Source organism: Ascaphus truei, chromosome 11 (genome assembly GCF_040206685.1).
Source record: "Ascaphus truei isolate aAscTru1 chromosome 11, aAscTru1.hap1, whole genome shotgun sequence".
Lineage (NCBI taxonomy): Eukaryota > Metazoa > Chordata > Amphibia > Anura > Ascaphidae > Ascaphus > Ascaphus truei.
Window position 1 is genome coordinate 51,117,044 of NC_134493.1, and position 20,738 is coordinate 51,137,781.

A 20,738-nucleotide genomic window follows, 5' to 3' on the forward strand; every position below is an offset into this window, starting at 1 on the left:
GGACATGTGTGATTTTTCAACCTCATCTACTATGAAACTATGTAACTACTGTATGTAGGGCAAGACAGTGCTAACTTAAATTCCGTTAAACCTATGACGATAGGTTAAGTATGAGATCACTTAATTGCCCTTGTTTTTATATATATTTAGCTTTGTGGATTTGCATTTACCTCAGGAACATAACGAGCCCTAAGTTAACTGAGCTTTGTGTATCTGATTCTTAGGGCCTCATGCAGAGAGCAGCGCAAAAAGTGAAAGCGGCATTAATTGGCGGATTCTGCCTTCAGAAAGGCAGAAACCGGCAAGTTTAAAAAAAAGCGCCATTTTTTTTTTTTCCCCTTCAAATTCGCCGCGCGCCTGGAGAGTTTAAATTCTCTCCAGTTTTTTTCTCTGCCGTATGCAGAGAGCCGCGATCGCCATCTAGTGGCTGTTCGCGGCAAAAAAATGGCGCGATTTTCAACATTTTCCCTCTCCACCAAGCAGCTGGCGCTCCGCGGCCGGTGGACAGGGAAAAAAAAAAACCCGCGATTTTTTCCCCAGTAGTTTCAACAGCGCTAATAGCGCTGGTTGAAACTCTCCATATGCAGAAAGGCAGTTTTCTGCCCTTTCTGCATATGGACATAAAAACTCTCCAAAAAAGGTAAAATTTTTCCCCCTCTCCAATTCTGCATAGCGCTGCTCTCTGCATGAGGCCCTTTGTTAGTTAATTTCCTACAGCTGCAACTGCCGGTTGTGCAGCAGACTGCTTGCCTTGAGAATTCTGCACTTAAACCCATCCCACGCTGAGAGATTCCTGCAGCCAGACTAATGGCCCATCGGATTAACACAGTTTGAGAAGTTCTAGCTGAAGAATGTAATGGGTCATGTCACTGCTATGTTATCAGGTCCAATAAAAGTTCTAGACATTTTCCACCCCTAACACGGTCACCTTCTGCACAGAATCCTGATGTCTGGGCATTGACGGGACACCTGCAGTTTCTGAGTGGTACAAAGCGTGAGGCCCAGTGCTGTTACGAGCACACAATCAACTTGGTGGCCGATGCCTCAGAGATGCACCCTGTCTACTTGCGCCTTGGATCCATATACCTAGAGGAGGGACAGGTAAGACCAAGATTTTTGGGAAGAATCCCCACGGTTGCACATTGCCATGAGTTTGGGAAGTTAAGTTGCTCAATGGGTGGGAGCAGCATACATTTAAATAAGTAATCCCTGGTGCTTCATCATTATTTGATTTTTTTTCCATACGTTGTTTAAACCAGGTGGTCTCTTGGCGCTGACCAATCTCTGCCTTGTCACCTGGAGACCATGGGTTCAGGAAGTATCAATCTCACGTATAATTATTTTGGGGACTTTAAAATGGCTGCTGGCAGAAATATGCAGGTGAACCAGTCTTTAATTGTATATGAAGGTGATTGATGCTTTAAGTATGGAGAATTGTACAATCCTAAACCATTAAGCCAGAACGCTTGAAGAATGAAGCAATGGGTCAGCTTAATTCAGCAAAACAGTACATCCTCCACTAACATTTACCGCCACATTCTCTGATCTTGTGTTTACTGTGCCAGATCCATATATAGATGTCCATATTGTGGCATGATCCGCTAAGACAGGGCTGCACAACATACGGCCCGCGGGCCGCATGCGGCCCGCCCGGCCTCTCTGTGCGGCCCGCCCGGCCTCTCTATGCAGCCCGCGATGAGATTTAAAAAAAAACAAAACTTTAAAATAAATAAATAAATAAATTTAAAAAAATGACAGCGATTCCCCGCGGTCCTGGGGGTGATGTGAGGTGCATTGAGGTGAGGTGCAGGGGGGTGAGGTGAGGTGCAGGGAGGTGAGGTGCAGGGGGGTGAGGTGCATTGAGGTGCGGTGCAGGGGAGGTGAGGTGCAGTGAGGTGAGGTGCAGGAAGGGTGATGTGAGGTGCAGGGGGTGAGGTGCAGGGGGGGTGATTGGAGGTGCGGGGGGGGGTGATTGGAGGTGCGGGGGGGGTGATTGGAGGTGCGGGGGGGGTGATTGGAGGTGCAGGGGGGGTGATTGGAGGTGCAGGGGGGTTGATTGGAGGTGCAGGGGGGGTGATTGGAGGTGCAGGGAGGGGTGATTGGAGGTGTAGGGGGGGTGATTGGAGGTGCAGGGGGGGTGATTGGAGGTGCAGGGGGGGTGATTGGAGGTGCAGGGGGGGTGATTGGAGGTGCAGGGGGGGTGATTGGAGGTGCAGGGGGGGTGATTGGAGGTGCAGGGAGGGTGATTGGAGGTGCAGGGGAGGTGATTGGAGGTGCAGGGGGGTGATTGGAGGTGCAGGGGGAGTGATTGGAGGTGCAGGGGGGTGATTGGAGGTGCAGGGGGGTGATTGGAGGTGCAGGGGGGGTGATTGGAGGTGCAGGGGGTGATTGCAGGTGCAGGGGGGGGTGATTGGAGGTGCAGGGGGGGGTGATTGGAGGTGCAGGGGGGTGGTTGGAGGTGCAAGGGGGGAGAGATGTGAGGTGCAAGGGGGGAGAGTGGTGTGGGGTGCAAGGGGGGAGAGTGGTGTGAGGTGCAGGGGGGAAAGTGGTTTGAGGTGCAGGGGGGGAGAGTGGTGTGAGGTGCAGGGGGGGAGAGTGGTGTGAGGTGCAGGGGGGGAGAGTGGTGTGAGGTGCAGGGGGGAGAGTGGTGTGAGGTGCAGGGGGGAGAGTGGTGTGGGGTGCAGGGGGGGGAAAGGATGTGAGGTGCAGGGGGGGTGGGATGTGTGTGGTGTGCAGGGGGGGTGGGATGTGTGTGGTGTGCAGGGGGGTATTATGTGTGTGGGTGAGGGGGAGAGATGGGGGTATGAAAGATAGATGGGGAGTATCGCAAAGGTTGATAGTGAGGGGTTCTGGGGGAGATATGAGGATGATGATGAGAGGTGCTGGAGGAGAGATGATGATGATGATGATTTTACCCGTGCGGCCCAAATTTTTTTTCCTTGGAGCATTTCGGCCCTTCTCGCTTTACGAGTTGTGCAGGCCTGCGCTAAGACATAATACCCTGCAACTTTAAAGTTTCTAATGAAGTGCTTGAACTAAGATATTTTAAAGGGTTATAATAATATTTTGTAGGCTTTATGCAGCATGTTGAATAACATAAGGAGCTAATATAGTGTTTATTGTACTTGAATTGCAAGCTTTTATGCAGCAAGTGAGAAATCCTGCGGGATGTGCATTTGTATTTTTTATTTTGATAGCTGTATTTAAAGCCTGGTGACATATTTAATAGCTAAATTATAAGCGATTTGCAATGATAAGAGCATAGGAACTGCCAGTAGTAGGTCAAATTAATTAGTCCATAAACTCCAGTATCCTGCCTCTGATAGTGGATGTTGGATGAGCTAATCACTCCTTCCCTCCAGAAGCATCCATGCTGCTTGTATCCTCTCCATGAATAGATCGAGTATCTCAAAGATATTAATGCTACAGTATTTGCTGTCACAATCTCCAGAGGTTGATTGTCAGTCGAGTGTAAAAGTCCGTCCTTTTTTTGTTTGTTTTATATATGGAAAATGATCATGTAATCCATTCAGGGGAAGACAGCATAAATTTCGCTAGTTCATTTAAGGGAGACATTAGATTATCTGGCAAATAATTTCCATGAATTTAGCAGGAATTTGGGATCCAGCCCTAATGTCTCGTTTCCTTCATCTGATAGTATGAAAAAGCCAAGGACACATACCTGCGTGCTTGTAAAAGTTCTCCCACGTGCCTGACCTGGCTGGGAGTTGGAATCGCTTGCTACAGGGTAAGGTACTCTACATTGTGAAGGTTGAACTTGAGGTCTGGTGAATCTAGCTCATAAATCTTTATGTGCAAGGAAGGGCACAAAAGGGTGGGAGGGGGGTATGGTGTGCTAGAAAATAATTAGCACAAAATGTGTATTATATACCCAGTGATCCACATAAAATACAGACTAAAAAAAGCTTAGTGCTCCAAAGAAAAAATTATAGTATGTGTGTGTGTATATATATAAAACATAGATACATAATGAATAGGGAGTGATTGTTAATTAAGATTCACATTCTTATTTCGTGCTGTGTCTCACTAATCAGTTGGGAGAGATGAAGGAAGCACAGGATGCCCTTACAGAGGCCAATACACTGAATAACAGCAACGCAGAGGTGTGGGGTTACCTGGCTCTTGTCTGCATGAAGGTGAGAAGTAAAGATTAAAAGGGCACCTAGATAAGTGCTGGAGTTTGGCAGTGTTTATGATGGATTTGTCATTTGCAAAGGATAACTCAGTGTGAAGTAATATTGGAACCCCTGTTCTGAAGAAAGTGCCTAAAAGACATGCAGTTTACACTTCTCCTGTAATTAAGGGATTCAGTTCCATATAACACTGTTACATAATGCAGCTACTGAACTACAGAGCAAATTGAGACCGTATGGCACTTTGAACAATATATTTTTTATTTGCATCTTAACCCAGACTGTGCTGAAAAGCTGTGCAATGTAGCGAGCGTTAGTTTCTAAGTGTCCATGCCATGTCCATGTCAAATGGATTTGAACCAAAAGGTGGCATTGCGTGCTCATTTGCATGTCATTTCCCAGAATCCCTTGCTGCAGTGGAAACACTGTATGCTAGGTGATAATGGCGAAACGCAGGGTTGCAGACCTGTCTAAGACATGTGAATCTGCTTACAATTCATATATAATCCTAAAATAAACTGTAAACTACACTTTAATATGGCAGTATTTACAGTGTGTGTTGAAAGAAAGATTTAATGGGCCATCTGCCATTTTACCCTTTGGTAGAAGAAAAAGACTCCGTAGACCAAAGGTACTTTATTTGTCTACTTTGGTTACAGAAACAAACTCACAATTACCCGGTGGCTTGAGGATCTTACCCTTTAAGCCATTTGTGCCTTGTTCTCTGTGGCACCATGTCGTCCTGTCTTGTTTACAAAAGACTCACTAGATCGTTCATATCTTATATTTGCTCACTGTGGTGCCCAATGCTTGGAAGAACATGGGACTTTAGAGTCATTTTCACATTCCTATGTTTTACAACAATGGGAGAGATGGACTGATTAGTCATAGGTCAAGACATAGAGACTGGTGTGAACCTGCTAACTGTTCTCACCTATGGGAGGTTACTGTGCAATGTTTACATGGTATTTTGGTTTAGTTTGGACACAAGACCACGAGGAGATTTAACATGTTGCATCATGTCGGCATCACTCTGCTCACTGCCTCTTGATCTTTGTTCTAGACTGGAAGGCAGCTGGAGGCTGAGCAGTCATACAAATATACAAGAAAGGTCAGTGTCATTGTTTGGCACCTTAGCCTGATGCTTCACTGCTTGGAGAACACTGCGCTATGATACTCAGACTTTCATTGTAATGCCAATAAATAGACTCGGTGGGTTCCTTTCCTTCTATCCCTGTGCCTTTCACAATTTTCAGTGGGACAGACAAAGGCAAGGTTATAGCCCTTTTGTCACTGTGCCTCACCCAATCGACCATGCCACTTTATTGTTGGAGGAATAGACCTAATGCAATGGGATATACTATCACCCTGCAGCAGTATCTCACATAATAGACCATATATTTTTTGTGTGTTTGTGGTTTCAAGTCACCTATTGATGGGCCCATATTTACTAAGTGCTTCTATGCCATTAGACACCATCCGATGACAGTAGAATGGGCCATAACACCGCTTCTAGCACCGAAAGGAGTCTTATGGCATATAGTAAATAGGAATATGAGCCATATTTACTAAGCAGCACTAAGCTATAGAACACCTTACTGCCTTAAGCAGTGGCGGATTTCCCATTAGGCCTGGACCTAGGGCGTAAAAATTTGGGAGCTGCAAAAATGTCCTCCCCATAAACTTTTTCCGCACTCTCGGGCCTATCAGGCCTGATGGGATGACACTTAGCTGTTGCGGCCGCCTCCTTTCCTGCCGCCCTCCTTCTCCTTCTGAACCGCAGCGATGTCACCAATGTGACGTCACACGGCGTCTCGTTGCCATGGCGATGCGACGTCACACGTTCAAATGGCGTCACGTTGGTGACGTCCCCGGTGTCATTTGACGCTGCCTTTCAGAAGGAAGAGGGGGCGGCAGCAAGGAGGCGGCCTCAACAGCTACGTGCCTAGGGGCCCTAAGACAACGTGCAACCCATGCACTTGAACAGCAACATAAGTGTCCTTTGAATAAGAGCTGTTTAGTAAATATGGGGCCTTTTCAGGTAGTGCCGATAAGCTCGCTGCCATATCGATCGGGTTGGCATTTGTGTTGCCACTGTATTCAGAAAGAGTTTTTCCAAGCCAGATACTGTCCAGCAGCCGCCATGACACTTGCCCTGGCTCTCCCCCCCCCTGTCAGCGGCGCTGCAGGTGGGTTGTGAGGGGGTTAACCCCTTCATTACCTTTTGCGTTTGTAACCGCTAAGGTAAGGGGGGGGTTAACTACTCCCACCACCTGCTCGGTAGGCCTTACCACCCACTCAGGGGCAACTGCAAGCTTCACCCACCCCCACTACCCCCAACAATTAAGGTAATGAAGCGGGCTGTAAATGCATTTTTATTATATAGGATTGAAGTAGGGGGTCCCCGGAGCTGAAATGAATGCGGGCAGGTCCGCAGACAGCTTTCCTGGGGTCCATGACTAACGTTTCCACTGGGGCCCCCCACCCACTTGGCAGCAGCATTGCGAGAACCCCCCCACCCTGTTTTCTCTTACACCCCCTTCCTTCTCACACAACTCGTCTCTCACCTCTCTCTCTCCACTCTCCACTCTCCACTCCCCACACTCAATATCCTCCCTCCCCAATATACATACACACAGTGACTCGCACATACTCACAGCGGCACACAGTGACACACACACAATAAGCCCCCTCTCTTCAAACACGCATAAAAATAAGCCCTCTCCCCCCTTGGAGTGGGTAAGGTGCCTGGGAGGGTGGTATAAGGGAGGCCTGGGGCATGTGGGCTTACCTGGGACCCTTGGATGGGCCTGCTGGAGTAGCATGGCCAGTACAAGGCAGAGACCAGCAGGCCCGCGGAGGCCTGGAGAGGGAGGAAAAGATGTGCGGTGCAGAGGGAAGGGGAGGGCCCAGTGGAAACTGTAGTGTTGCAGACTGGGAGGCCGGCACTCCCCACTGTCCCCACCTTTCGGTGGCCATGAATGCGGGTCAGCTTCGGAGAGCCCCGGCTTCAATCCTTTGTAGTAACAATACATTTTTCACAGTTGGATACATCGCAGATTCCATCAGAATCTGCGAGTTGCAGCTGCAATGTGCATCTCTGAGCTTCCTGAATAGCTAGTTTTCTCAAAAAATGCGAATTTGAGCCATATTTAATTCCCATCTCTAGCAAAACAACTGCCCTTATCTCGAGACTATCGACTCCATACAACCCATGTAGAACTTTTAGTAGGGCAACCCCCCCCCCCCCCCCCCCAAAAAAAAGTTCTCTTTGAAGACCAGCACAAACCTGGAAAAAGACCTGACCTGTTGCACACCCAACATATTGTATTTTTAAACCAATTATAGCTCATTAACTCCTGAAGCACCAGTTGGATTCAAATACATAATATTTCATGACAAGGCCCCTATCTGTTTAATTGATCCTGTGTTACTACATTATGTATTAGGAGGGGTAAATTCAGTTTATCATTTAAACCTTCTTTCACACTGGCAATCTGCCATCCTCTATTGGGGAGCGGTACACTCAGGGGGCCCCAAATATCTTCTACCTCTGTCACTGTCAGCTTGCTCTGCTAGGGACAAACACAATGAACGACTGTACAAATGAAAACGTAATAGGTACATACAGTAAAGCCTCGGAACATAATGTATGGGGTATAATATGCTGCTTTCTCTCTATACCCTACTAATCTCTGTCTATTGTCTTCCACTCTTAAATGTTTTGCAGTTAAACCTACAGGATCAGCATCTTATGACGGAGATCCACGAGATGCAGGAGCAGGTCGGCTTTGGAAATCCATCCTTCTAAAGCCTCCCAATCTGAACACCTTGATGTTTGTGATCATGGCATCTTTACCATCGTGAGATTAGCATTGAGGTAAAGGTGCCATGATCTTGTGTGAATGTTATCATGATGACGATTGAGAGGAGCATTTTAACCATATAGTCTGCACTCTTGCGCACTATATTGATTCGGGAATGTGCAAGAGGTCAGATAACTAGCCTAAGCAATTACATTTTGACCATGTCTTGTACAAATGTTCTATACAGTATATTTCATTTAATAAAAACAATACCAGTTAGTCATTTAACCCCACTCATGCTGGAGACCGTTCACTGCAAAGCATTGTGTCCTATAATTACTAAGCAGTGCTATGCTATAAGGCACCTTCCAGTCGCAGAAGGCATATTACAACCTGTTGAAGTGTAGGCTTATAAGGTGTTTTCTGGTTCCAGAAGGTGTCATGGAATATCACCACCGTAAATATGTGCCTGGATATCATGCCCTTTAGTACTGGTGTTGTTAGAGGTTGAATAAAAGTTTGGGTTTCCCATTATATTAATAAGCTATATTTATATGGGGTATAGAGAGAAATACCAGCAGAGACCTCATTCCAGTCTACTAAACCAGGTGTTTGTGCTGTAAAGTTTGGGTTACTGTTACAAACTTACATTTACCTCTGGGAGTCCTAAAGTGCCTTATTACTACAGGCAAAATACAGCTACAAGACATTACCATTTACGGTCTACAGATAAATTAGTCACTGCTCATGTTGAACCAATTCAGATGGACAGTGGGCAGGTTAATGAAGCTTACAGAGTGGAACAGGAACTCTTTCAGCGTTATTGAATCCACTGGTTATTGTTTAACATCTTCAGATGATGTCAACCTCATTGTAAGAAGCTAAAGATGTCACAAGGATACTTTGGCACCAAAAACACATTGCTATGTGAGTTTATTTTCCAACATGGTACATCTTTTATTTATGACAATAAATAGATATTTTAATGCACTGTGCTATTTGTCTCCCTCTGTAATGTTCTACTATATCCGCTCATTTGAGGCAAAAAATGCAGGGGTGGAACTGGTGGTTCTGAAAGGCACCATAGCCCATGGCCTTCAGGGAACCATTGCCCAGGACCTAATCTTACTGTCCATGCCACTGGCCCTCGTGGTGCAGTGCCAGCGCTGCGATTAAGAATTCTGTGGCATGATTTTGCTCTGCATCCGAAAATCCATAGCACTGAGGGATTATGGGGCACAGAAAACTTTTGGCACCAGGGCCCACTCTTCACTTGTACCACCCCTGAACCAATGTAACATGGTCCAATTGTGATGGTGCTAAGGTGTATACAGTACATTCCACTACTTTTTTATTTGTAGACACAAAGTACCACTACTTTGTGTGTACAAATATATTAGTATACTTTTTTTTATTACTGTATTTAAAGACTCAATAACTTTTTATTTTTTTGTGTCAATGTCAGTGCTAAAAAGTCATACAACCTTCCGAACAATGTCTTTCTATGGATGATGAGATTATATCAGACTCCATATTCCAAAAATGAGAAGCCTTTGGGCTTTGGGAGCCTTTATCAAGAGCACCCGGTGCCTTTATCAAGAGCACCAAAGGCTGTTGGGAGCCGAAATGTTATGGAAAAGAAGGGCAGGCACTCCAGATTCCAAAAGTGGGATTTTATTCCTCATCAGATTTGCTGACACTTGGAGGGCTGCACCCTGCCTATCATCTTTAACTTTACATGTGAGAGCCTTAAACGTGGACGATAGATAGATAGATAGATAGATAGATAGATAGATAGATAGATAGATAGATAGATAGAGTGAAATTATGTATCACATACAGTTGCAAAGTGCGGGGAAACAGTTTCAGGCTTAGACAATCCTGCTTGTGCAGCCAACACAACACAGACAAACAAATTCCTCAAAATGCAAGTCTCCTCTAGGACAGAAATACAAAGTAGAGCTCTACTCACCAGTTCACAATGCAATTCTGAATGTATTGTGACAGCCAAGAACAGAGGAGAAACAAAGTTTTAGATCACACATGGACCTTTCATCACTCCATCCAAGGAAAATGCCACAGGAAACTGGAATGTGAATTGGAGACGTAAGCAGCTTCAGATTTGATGAACCAAATCGATAAAGAAATCTAAAAAACAGAAAAAAAAGTGCCTGCTCAATAGTGTAATTCTATTTAATAAAATTGATAAAAAAAGGATGGCTAGAGAATTTGCACTCACAAACAAAGGTATAAACATTTGTATAAATATGAAAACTGGTGTCAGGCACTGAACAGCGGTTGGTACTCGGTGTGAAATGTCTTGGGTGCAGATGGATCAAATTCAGACCAATGGTAATGATCTTATCCCCTAGATACAATGTTATTGGGGTGTTCTCCCTTGGCGACAACCTTGTGATGAAAGTACAGTTGTGTGGTGCCGGATCAGGTGAAATAAAACTCCAACTGCAGAGTGGTACATGCTGTTCAGCGTTCTTGATCCGCCTCCAGCAGAGCAAGCCTGTAGTTCCGCCCGCATCACTGTGGGTAGGGGCTCTGCCAAAAATGACGAGCTTGATGGTGACTGTGTGTGTCGTCCCAATGCGTTTTGTCACACAAGGCGACTTCCTCGGGGGTATTCCCACCATGGTAACAAATGGTTATTAAAACAGGAACAAAAAGACACAAGAAACAAAGAAGTCCAGAGCAACATCCAATGTGACAAAAATGCACAGTGAAATACCTATATATCTCTTGAAAAAGGGTCATTTAGTTAACCCTTTGGCCTATAAGCCTGCGAGCCACTTTCAAGGCATGACCATAATATCGCAGGTCCTAACCCTGGCTGTGCTCAAAGCTGTGACCATGCAGCAAGCTTAAGCCTGTAGGGAACCATGTTAATGGTTTTGAAGCAGAAGGTGGCACTGTGTGCTCATTTGCATGTCATTTCCCTGAATCCCTTGCTGCAGTGGAAGTGCTGTGTGCTGGGACATAATGGTGAAAGGCGGGGTTGCAGACCTGTCTAAGACATGCAAATGAGCATACAGTAATATTTCGTGTGTGTGTGTGTGTGTGTGTGTGTGTGTGTGTGTGTGTGTGTGTGTGCGCGCGCGCGCTGAGCCATTGGTTGATTGAACCTGAGACACCTGCCAATCACAGATGGTTTCCATAATTCAATCAAGCAAGCAAGACCAGCAATGCAATAGGAAGTATAGGCACATATATAAATGTTCATAATGTTATACAAATGATCATAAAAGATTACAATTTAATACAACACATAATATAGAACAATATTGTTAATGTATTAACCTAAAACACTCTGAGACAGAGCAGGCTGAGTGTCACAGAGACAGAGCACTGTGAGCACAAAGAGACAGAGCAGGGTGAGTTACATGTTACAGAGACAGAGCAGAGTGAGTTACATGGTTACATGTGACAGAGCAGGGTGAGTTACATAGTTACACACTTAAGACACACTTGGTTAAAGAAGCATATGAATAGCACTGTGGCTATTCTGAACACATGACACATAAAGCTTGGCCCCCTGTAGATGCACTTACCAGAACTCCCTCCTACTGTCTCTGTACGTTCTCCCTACCTACCAATTAGACTGTAAGCTCCTCAGAGAGGGACTCCTCTTCCTTAATGTCTAAAGCACTTATTCCCATGATCTGTTATTTATATTATCTGTTATTTATTTGATTACCAGATGTATTACTGCTGTGAAGCTCTATGTACATTAATGGCGCTATATAAATAACGACATACAATACAATACAATGTGACAGGGCAGGGTGAGTTACATAGTTACATGACAGGGCAGGGTGAGTTACATCGTTACATGTGACAGGGCAAGGTGAGTTACCTAGTTACATGTGGCAGGGTGAGTTATACGTGACAGGGTACAGTGGGTTACACGTGACAGGGCAGGATGAGTTACAAGTGTCAGGGCAGGGTGTGTTACATGTGACAGGGCAGGGTGAGTTACATGTTACATGTGACAGAGCAGTATCAGTTACATGTTACGTGTGACAGGGCAGGGTTAGTTACATGTTACATGTGACAGGGCAGGGTTAGTTACATGTGACAGGGCAGGGTGTGTTACATGTGACAGAGCAGTATCAGTTACATGTTACGTGTGACAGAGCAGTATATGTTACATGTGACAGGGCAGGGTGAGTTACATGTGACTGGGGGGGGTGAGTTACATGTGACAGGGCAGGGTGAGTTACATGTTACATGTGACAGGGCGGGGTGAGTTAAATGTGACTGGTGGGGGTGAGTTACATGTTACAGAGCAGTATCAGTTACATGTTACATGTGACAGGGTGGGGTGAGTTACATGTGACAGAGCAGTATCAGTTACATGTTACGTGTGACAGAGGAGTATATGTTACATGTGACAGGGCAGGGTGAGTTACATGTGACTGGGGGGGGGGTGAGTTACATGTGACAGGGCAGGGTGAGTTACATGTTACATGTGACAGGGCGGGGTGAGTTAAATGTGACTGGTGGGGGTGAGTTACATGTTACAGAGCAGTATCAGTTACATGTTACATGTGACAGGGTGGGGTGAGTTACATGTGACAGGGCGGGGTGAGTTACATGTTACATGTGACAGGGCAGGGTGAGTTAAATGTGACTGGTGGGGGTGAGTTACATGTTACATGTGACAGAGCAGTATCAGTTACATGTTACGTGTGACAGGGCAGGGTGAGTAGACACAGACTAGCAGCCGCTCCTTCACATGGGCTTCCCGTTGCCTGGCAACGCATAGTGTGAGCTACGTCACAACCCCTCGACATTGTTTCCAGGGGGCGGTGCTGACGCCCCGGGACGGTTGCTAGGGCAGGCTGGCGGGTCTGTGACGTCACGGACAGAAGCGGTTGGTGGCGGCGGGAGGAGTGAGCTGCAGGGGACATGGCCGGAGGTGAGGGGGCACAGTGTTACCGGGGGGTATTAGTTTATTGGGAGTCAGTGCTGAGAGAGTTATCAGAATACAGAGAGGACATTGCAGGGAGTCATTAGCTAATAGGGGGGACAATGCAGGGAGTCATTAGCTAATAGGGGGGACAATGCAGGGAGTCCTTAGCTAATAGGGGGACAATGCAGGGAGTCATTAGCTAATAGGGGGACAATGCAGGGAGTCCTTGGCTAATAGGGCGACAATGCAGGGAGTCATTAGCTAATAGGGGACAATGCAGGTAGTCATTAGCTAATAGGGGGACAATGCAGGGAGTCCTTGGCTAATAGGGTGACAATGCAGGGAGTCATTAGCTAATAGGGGGACAATGCAGGTAGTCCTTAGCTAATAGGGGGACAATGCAGGGAGTCCTTAGCTAATAGAGGGACAATGCAGGGATTCATTAGCTAATAGGGGGACAATGCAGGGAGTCATTAGCTAATAGGGCGACAATGCAGGGAGTCATTAGCTAGTAGGGGGACAATGCAGGGAGTCCTTAGCTAATAGGTGACAATGCAGGGAGTCCTTAGCTAATAGGGGGACAATGCAGGGAGTCCTTAGCTAATAGGGCGACAATCCAGGGAGTCCATGGCTAATAGGGTGACAATGCAGGGAGTCATTAGCTAATAGGGGACAATGCAGGGAGTCCTTAGCTAATAGGGGGACAATGCACGTAGTCCTTAGCTAATAGGGGGACAATGTTCAGACTGCGTATTAAAGACCAGGGGTGTGCAAACTTTTCCCCCTGCACCCCCTGCCTGCTCTACTTTCCTGCTTGCGCCCCCCGCCTTGTCTTTTGGGTTCAAATGACGCCGTGGGTTCACGTGCCATGGCGTTGCGTCGCCGAAGTCAAAGCCACGCTTATAGTCCCGGCGACAGCATCGTGACGTCATCTGTCGCCGTTGTCGCAGCGATTTCTGCCTATAGAGGCAGGAAACGGGGAATGGCCGAGAGCGGTTCGTCCTCTGGTTAAACCGCTCACGTTCCTGCTGACGTCATGCTGCGGTCGCCGAAAAACCAAATTTCAGTGACTTCCAGCGATCGCGACCAAGCCCTTGCTCCATTGCGGTCGCACCTACTATAAGCACCCGCGATGGATTCAATACTCTTGTTTTGACGCGACGCTGCTGTTGCCGGGACTATAAGGGCGGCCATATGGAAGCTGCAGAGGCCTCACCAGATCCCCCCGGCATTTAATTTAAATGCCTTGGGGAAAAGCACGGGGCCTCTGCAACCGCTTGCCCACCATGGAAAATCTTGCGCCCCCCAGTTTGTGCACCACTGTTAAATACACACGATAAAGGGAGAGTGAGACTATCGCACATGGTAAAGGGATGCTGCTAGATCGGACAGTGTGCGGCTAACTCCCCCAACATTTACCAGTCTCCATCTATTCCTTTATGACATGTAAAACTCGGGCTCACTCTGTTTATTTATCCAGTGTAATACTCAGTTTAACTCTATCCCGCAGTCTGGCAGCATCCCTTTGTGAACGTCTTCAAACACTTGCGCCTGGAGGAATGGAAGAGATCAAGCAAGGAGGGGGACGTGAGCAGTGTTATGGTAACGCAGCCTGGTATAATGCCCTGCGGGCACCTTACACCACCCTGAACATCCCTGTCCACCTCTGTACTTCACTCTCTTTCACTTTCTCCCTATTTTTCATATTTCTCTTTCTTTCTCTCTAGTCCTTTTCTCCTCTCTTTGCTCCATTCCATTGCGTGACTGTTTAGCCGGTTTATAGACTGTAAGCAGGGCTGGAAGATAACCTCCCTTCCACTTGCCCGGGACAAGTAGAAAATTGGGAGTGATGTTAGACGCTAAAATATTGCGGATGCTGAAGAACCTTTTTTTCCGGAGCAGAGCTGTCAGTCCATTACCTGCTCTCGTTGCCAAAACTGCACCCCACAATGCATTGCACTTTGCAAGGTTATTGACAGCTCTGCATCCGAAGAGAGGTTCTTCAGCAACTGCAGTCTTTCCTGTACCTCCTGCAGGGGACCTATGTAGTTAAGTTTTTTCGAAGCCTGATTTGTAAGGGTAGGGACAGTGTTACTTACTCTCTGCGTGTCCCCCACGCCTTCTTTTCTTTACAGGATAAGACCCTGAAGTGCACAGCATACAGGATTCGAGGTTCTATTCCCGCCGGAAACTACATACAGCTACCCAAAACAAGCTCGCAGTCTTTGGGCCTGACGGGACGCTACTTCTACCTGCTGTTCAGGCCGCTGCCCGGGAAACATTTTGTTGTGCACGTAGACGTGAGTGCGGAGGTAAGACCCAGGAACAGGCTTACATTGGATGAATCTGTGAATGGGGCTGAGGGCCATGTGTTGGAAAGTGCAGTTCTTGAGGTGCCAGGCTCTGTTATTGTTTGTTCTTGAGTATTCCACTCATCGAGGTGCTGGTCCCTTAGTATCCCCCCCATTCTCTTTACTGACCTTCCGTAGAGGTGCTTGCTCTTACATTCCCATACCATTCTCTCAACTATTCCGTCCTATAGGTACTAGCCTCTGCGGTTCTTAACCCATTCTTTTAAAGGAGCCATTCATATTTTTTTATTAGTACTGTTTTATTAACGTAAGTTTGAAACCAGGGGTCCCCGGAGCTGAACCCTGTTAATTTCAGCTCCTGGGACCCCCTGCTTCCTGAGATACAGACCTCCAAAGGGAGCCGGTATGTCGACAAAGTTTAAAATTCCCCAGGCATCACGGCATCCGATTGGTCGCAGGGCGCGGGAGCCTTGCAACTCTGCCTTTCCGTGACCCCTGCTGGCGGAGCAGCTACCGGCACACCATGTGGATGGAAGTATCTCTGGAAACAGGGGGTTTCTGGAGCAGAAATCAATGGGGTTCAGCTCTGAAGACCTCCTGCTTCAATACTATGTTGGAAAAAAAAATCGCCAGCTTAGATTGCCTCTTTAACCATCCGGTCTTATCCTCACATTCATCCATGGAGTCCTAAACTGAAATTCAGTATCTGTAAACCCAACAACTTATCCACCTAGTCCTAGAGGTATCATTATCTGTATCCCTACACCCATCTTTCAACTCTCTAATCATAGAAATACCAGTTGTGCACATATGTCCTCTTAACTGTCCAGTCATTCTATCAGATGCATCAAGACCTATCTGTGCCTAGTCCTAGAGGTGCCAACCTTAACCCACTCTGCCTTTCCCCTCCCAGGACGGTCAGACTATCCGCATCTCTTTCTCCAGCCTCTTCAAGGAGTTCAAGTCCACGGCCACGTGGTTGCAGTTCCCATTCGTGGGCGGAGCAGTAAAGGGGTCCGTGTACGACAGCACAGCGCAGACTGCGCGCCATGGTGAGTGTGCGGAGTGGTGATTAATAGGAGCTGCAGAAGAGATTGGCTCCTCACAAATGAATGGGTCGAACGTCTTCTCCAGCACCGGGAAGTGGCCTGTATGTGATCCTCACACAGGACAAATATCACAGAATATGCATGCTGTTTTCATTCAAGGCTATTTAGGGGATTATATCTAAGTGAGAGAGAAAGCAGCAGTTGCACATTTGCAGTGGTCAGGGTTAAGAGTTATAAAGCAGTGTTCAGAAAATGTCATTAAGGAGGACTCACTAAAATGATTTTAGATCGATACTGGAGGATTGTACATTGATGTATCTGAGCAGAAGGAAAAAGGCAAAGTAAAAGGTGTGTGTGTGTGTCCACTAAAATATCACACGGATTCACTAGACAAGGGAAAGTCACTCATCAACTATAACACCGTATGACTTACTGGCCTACTGGCATAAACCAAATCTCATGCTCTCCACGATATACACTATGTATTAACTGTATGCAAGCCCCAATGACCACACAGACCTCCACTCAGACTCTTCCTTTTGACAACACAGACCTCCAACCCACCTCAAATGATAAGATCCTTGCTCTTACCTCTGCCAATGATGGTAGGTTCAAACTAAATCCGCTAGGAGGGGAATTTTATGTGTGTGTATGTATGTATGTATGTATATGTATGTATATATATATATGTGTGTGTGTGTGTGTGTGTGTGTGTGTGTGTGTGTGTGTGTGTGTGTGTGTATGTATATACATACATACATACATACATACATACACATACAGTACACATATACACAGTTGTGTGAAAAAGAAAGTACACCCTCTTTGAATTCTATGGTTTTACATATCAGGACATAATAACAATCATCTGTTCCTTAGCAGGTCTAAAAATTAGGTAAATACAACCTCAGACGAACAACAACACATGACATATTACACCGTGCCATGATTTATTTAACAAAAATAAAGATAAAATGGAGAAGCCATGTGTGAAAAACTAAGTATACCTCAATATTCAATAGCTTGTAGAACCACCTTTAGCAGCAATAACTTGAAGTAATCGTTTTCTGTATGACTTTATCTGTCTCACATCGTTGTGGAGGAATTTTGGCCCACTCTTCTTTACAACGTTGACATCATAAGGTAGAATTGATGATGACATAAGGTATATTAAATGAAAGAGATGTGGTAGAGAGAGAGAAGAGCGAGAAGGTAGGGAAAGAAAAGTCAAACCCGTCATCATTTTTCAGAGGGTGGTGTGGTGTGCAAAGCACTAATGGGCTGAGCCCCTAGTGCAGCGGTGGGCAACCTATTTTTCAATGTGGCCACACGTGTGGCGAATGAGAAGTGAAAATCGCCACCATGTAGAAATTGAGAAATTAGGTTGCTCAATCGAACATTTAAAACAACACACACTGTTTGTCTGCTTCCCTCACCTCAGCACTATCACCTGCTGCTGGTTCACTAAGGCGGGGATTATGGTCCCTGCGAGGCCGCGTGAGAACGAGCGCACTTCTGCAGCCCGAGCGATTTGTGAACTTGGTTGCAGGAGATCTAAGGCTGCGGTCCCAGTGATCACTGTGACGCGCGCCCGGCGGGGGGGGGCGGCGCGTGCATAGCGCTACCCGCGATCTGCGGTCTTTAGGGAGAGAGGGAGATTGCAACGGGAGGGGTCAGGGTTTTGCGGGAGCGTGGTCATGACCTCACGCGGCTGGTTCGCCCTCATTGGGTGAAGCGCCGGCTCCGTTGCCAGTTCTGAACTCCATTCCATTGAGTTAAAAAAAACTGCGAGTACAGCGCGGCTGCACCTTCAGCGGGGAGGTGAGTACTGGGCCCAGCCCCATTGAGGGGCGGTGCTTACACGCACAGCGCACGCCGAGGTGTGCGCTGTAGCAGTGACTGGGACCGCAGCCTTAGACGTGTGGCGGACGCGTCACGAAGCTGGTTCGCCCTCATTGGCTGAACCAGCTCACGTGTGCTGACGTCACTCGGCAGCCGCCTGAAAATACAAAATTGTTTGTATTTTCTAAACGCTGCCGCGGCAACGCGCCTCTCCGCCTTTAGGCGCGCAGGGGTAGCTCCCATAAGAAAATACAGCAGAGTGGTTGCCAGGTGCGCCCACGCAAGCGGGTGCACGCAGCAACGTTGGCACCATAGTCACAGCCTAAATTGACTCATTCAGAAAGCGGAAAGCAGCACACCATCAGGAAAAAGTGTATTGTACTGTGGGAGCTGCAAACTCAAATTCACCACATTTCATGGTTAATTCGCCACTTGTGGCGATTGGCGACAGGGTTACCTACCTCGGCCCTAGTGTGTGTGTGTGTGTGTGTGTGTGTGTGTGACACACAATTGAGGGTTTAAATACATCTCAGAAAGTTCCTTTTTCTGATGCCTTCATCATGTCCCTCCCTTTTCAGACCTGGTAGGCCCGGCCCCTTCAGGTTCCCGTTGGACTTGCCTCCTGTTGGACCTTCAGTATATCCTGTCTATGTACCTGAGCCGCAGATACAGCCACCTGAGGAGCGTCAAACTCTGCTCCAACCTGCTGGTGAAGAACTTGCTGACCAGCGACCTGCTCTTCAATCCTGGTGAGAAACGCTCTAATAATAATAATAATAGCATGTTCTTGTATAGCGCTGCTTGTTTTACGCTTCAAACTCAGTGCCAGTCAGTGTCTTTACTCACTGAGCCGCTCCTTCTCCCATTAACTTAGGTTAGCGTCTCATTAAGTACTGAATATATATTATATATATATAAATATAGGTCCCTTTAATGGACCTCTGTTTATCAAGGCCTAGGGGAGTGACGGGCCAAAGGACACACAGGGACACACACACACAGGGACACACACACGGACACGGACACGGACGGGGACACACACACACACAATCCCCTCCCGGTGCACCTCACTCTCCCCCGTCAGCTGGACCGCACCTCAACTTCCACACCCCCCCCACCCTCCCTGTGCCCGAACTTACCCAGAGTCCCGTGTACACACACACACCTCACCCCCCCCCCCAAGCTCACACACACCTCACCCCCCCCAAGCTCATCCCAAAAGCTCACACTATATATATATATATATATATATATATATATATATATATATATATATACATACACACATACACACATACACACATACACACATACACACATACACACATACACACACATACACAGAGACACACACATACACATACACAGAGACACACACATACACATACAGAGACACACACACATACAGAGACACACACACACAGAGACCACACACACACACACACACATGTAGACACACACGCACACGTAGGCACACACACGCACATGTAGACACACACACACATGTAGACACACACACATGTAGACACACACACACGTAGGCAAACACACACACACACACATGTAGGCACACACACACACACATGTAGGCACACACACACACACATGTAGGCACACACACACACACATGTAGGCACACACACACACATGTAGGCACACACACACGTCGACAGACACACACATGTAGACACACACACACATGTAGACACACACACACATGTAGACACACACACACATGTAGACACACACGTAGACAGACACACACACATGTAGACAGGCACACACACACGTACACAGACACACACACACACACACACACGTAGACACACACACACACCTATACATACACACACCTATACAGACACACGTATACACACAGACATACGTATACACACAGACACACGTATACACACACAACTGGCATTCTCGGCTCCCCGCCATTCCCAGCCCCCATCAACACCATCAGCACCCACACATCGGCACCTTTGCACCTCCCCCATCGGCACACCCACATCCGCACCCCCACATCAGCACCAAACCCTCCCAAATCAGCACACCGATACAATCACCATCAGTACAGCCACAGCAGCAGTACCACCGCACACCGCCATGGGCCGCGTGGACCACTCCCCACCCAAATGCCACCCCCACACCACAAACATCCTGGGCAACGCCGGGGCTCACAGCTAGTATAGAGATATAATATATATTCAGCTCTGCACTGAACACATACCGTTGCTTGGGTGCAATCCGCAAAATATTCAGTACTTACATATTAATAGAAACTGCAGGCACTCCAGGGCTTCTCACTCAAAAGTTCATAATTTATTAATGAATGTGGACATTTTGGTTCGGAGATTTGCTGCCGTTTGTATCAATATATGTATATTAAGTACACACACACACACACACACACACACACACACACCCCAATAGTAAGCAAATATAATGAGGACAACATTCAATAGAAAACAAAGAGTACGAAAGCAAATGCATACAAAGAAGTACAAAATTCCAATAACTGAACGTGTCACCCGCTGCATAGGTGAAACACACACACGGGTGTGCTGTAGTGTATGTAAGCTGACTTTTTGTATTCTTTTTTTTAAATATCTATATTTGTATTTTGTAGCCCCTGTGTAGGATTGATA

General features: G+C 46.8%; 2 protein-coding genes across 7 annotated transcripts in view; both read left to right on the forward strand.

Moving 5' to 3' along the window:
• The window catches only part of CFAP70 (cilia and flagella associated protein 70), a 72,743-nt gene extending 63,793 nt beyond the window's left edge, over window positions 1-8,950 (forward strand). Inside the window, 5 exon segments of the mRNA XM_075566191.1 lie at window positions 940-1,101; window positions 3,659-3,748; window positions 4,056-4,157; window positions 5,218-5,265; window positions 7,885-8,950. Coding sequence (XP_075422306.1) covers window positions 940-1,101; window positions 3,659-3,748; window positions 4,056-4,157; window positions 5,218-5,265; window positions 7,885-7,965 — 483 coding nt within the window. The 3' untranslated portion in view covers window positions 7,966-8,950.
• Window positions 8,951-12,813: 3,863 nt separating this feature from the next.
• Window positions 12,814-20,738, forward strand: part of WDR90 (WD repeat domain 90) — a 41,531-nt gene continuing 33,606 nt past the window's right edge. For all 6 annotated transcript variants that reach the window (XM_075566193.1, XM_075566196.1, XM_075566194.1 and 3 more), the window contains exons 1-5: window positions 12,814-12,890; window positions 14,395-14,486; window positions 15,020-15,196; window positions 16,110-16,248; window positions 18,666-18,836. In XM_075566193.1, the coding sequence (XP_075422308.1) occupies window positions 12,881-12,890; window positions 14,395-14,486; window positions 15,020-15,196; window positions 16,110-16,248; window positions 18,666-18,836 (589 nt within the window). In that variant the 5' untranslated portion in view covers window positions 12,814-12,880. The remainder of the gene's footprint in view (window positions 12,891-14,394; window positions 14,487-15,019; window positions 15,197-16,109; window positions 16,249-18,665; window positions 18,837-20,738) is intronic.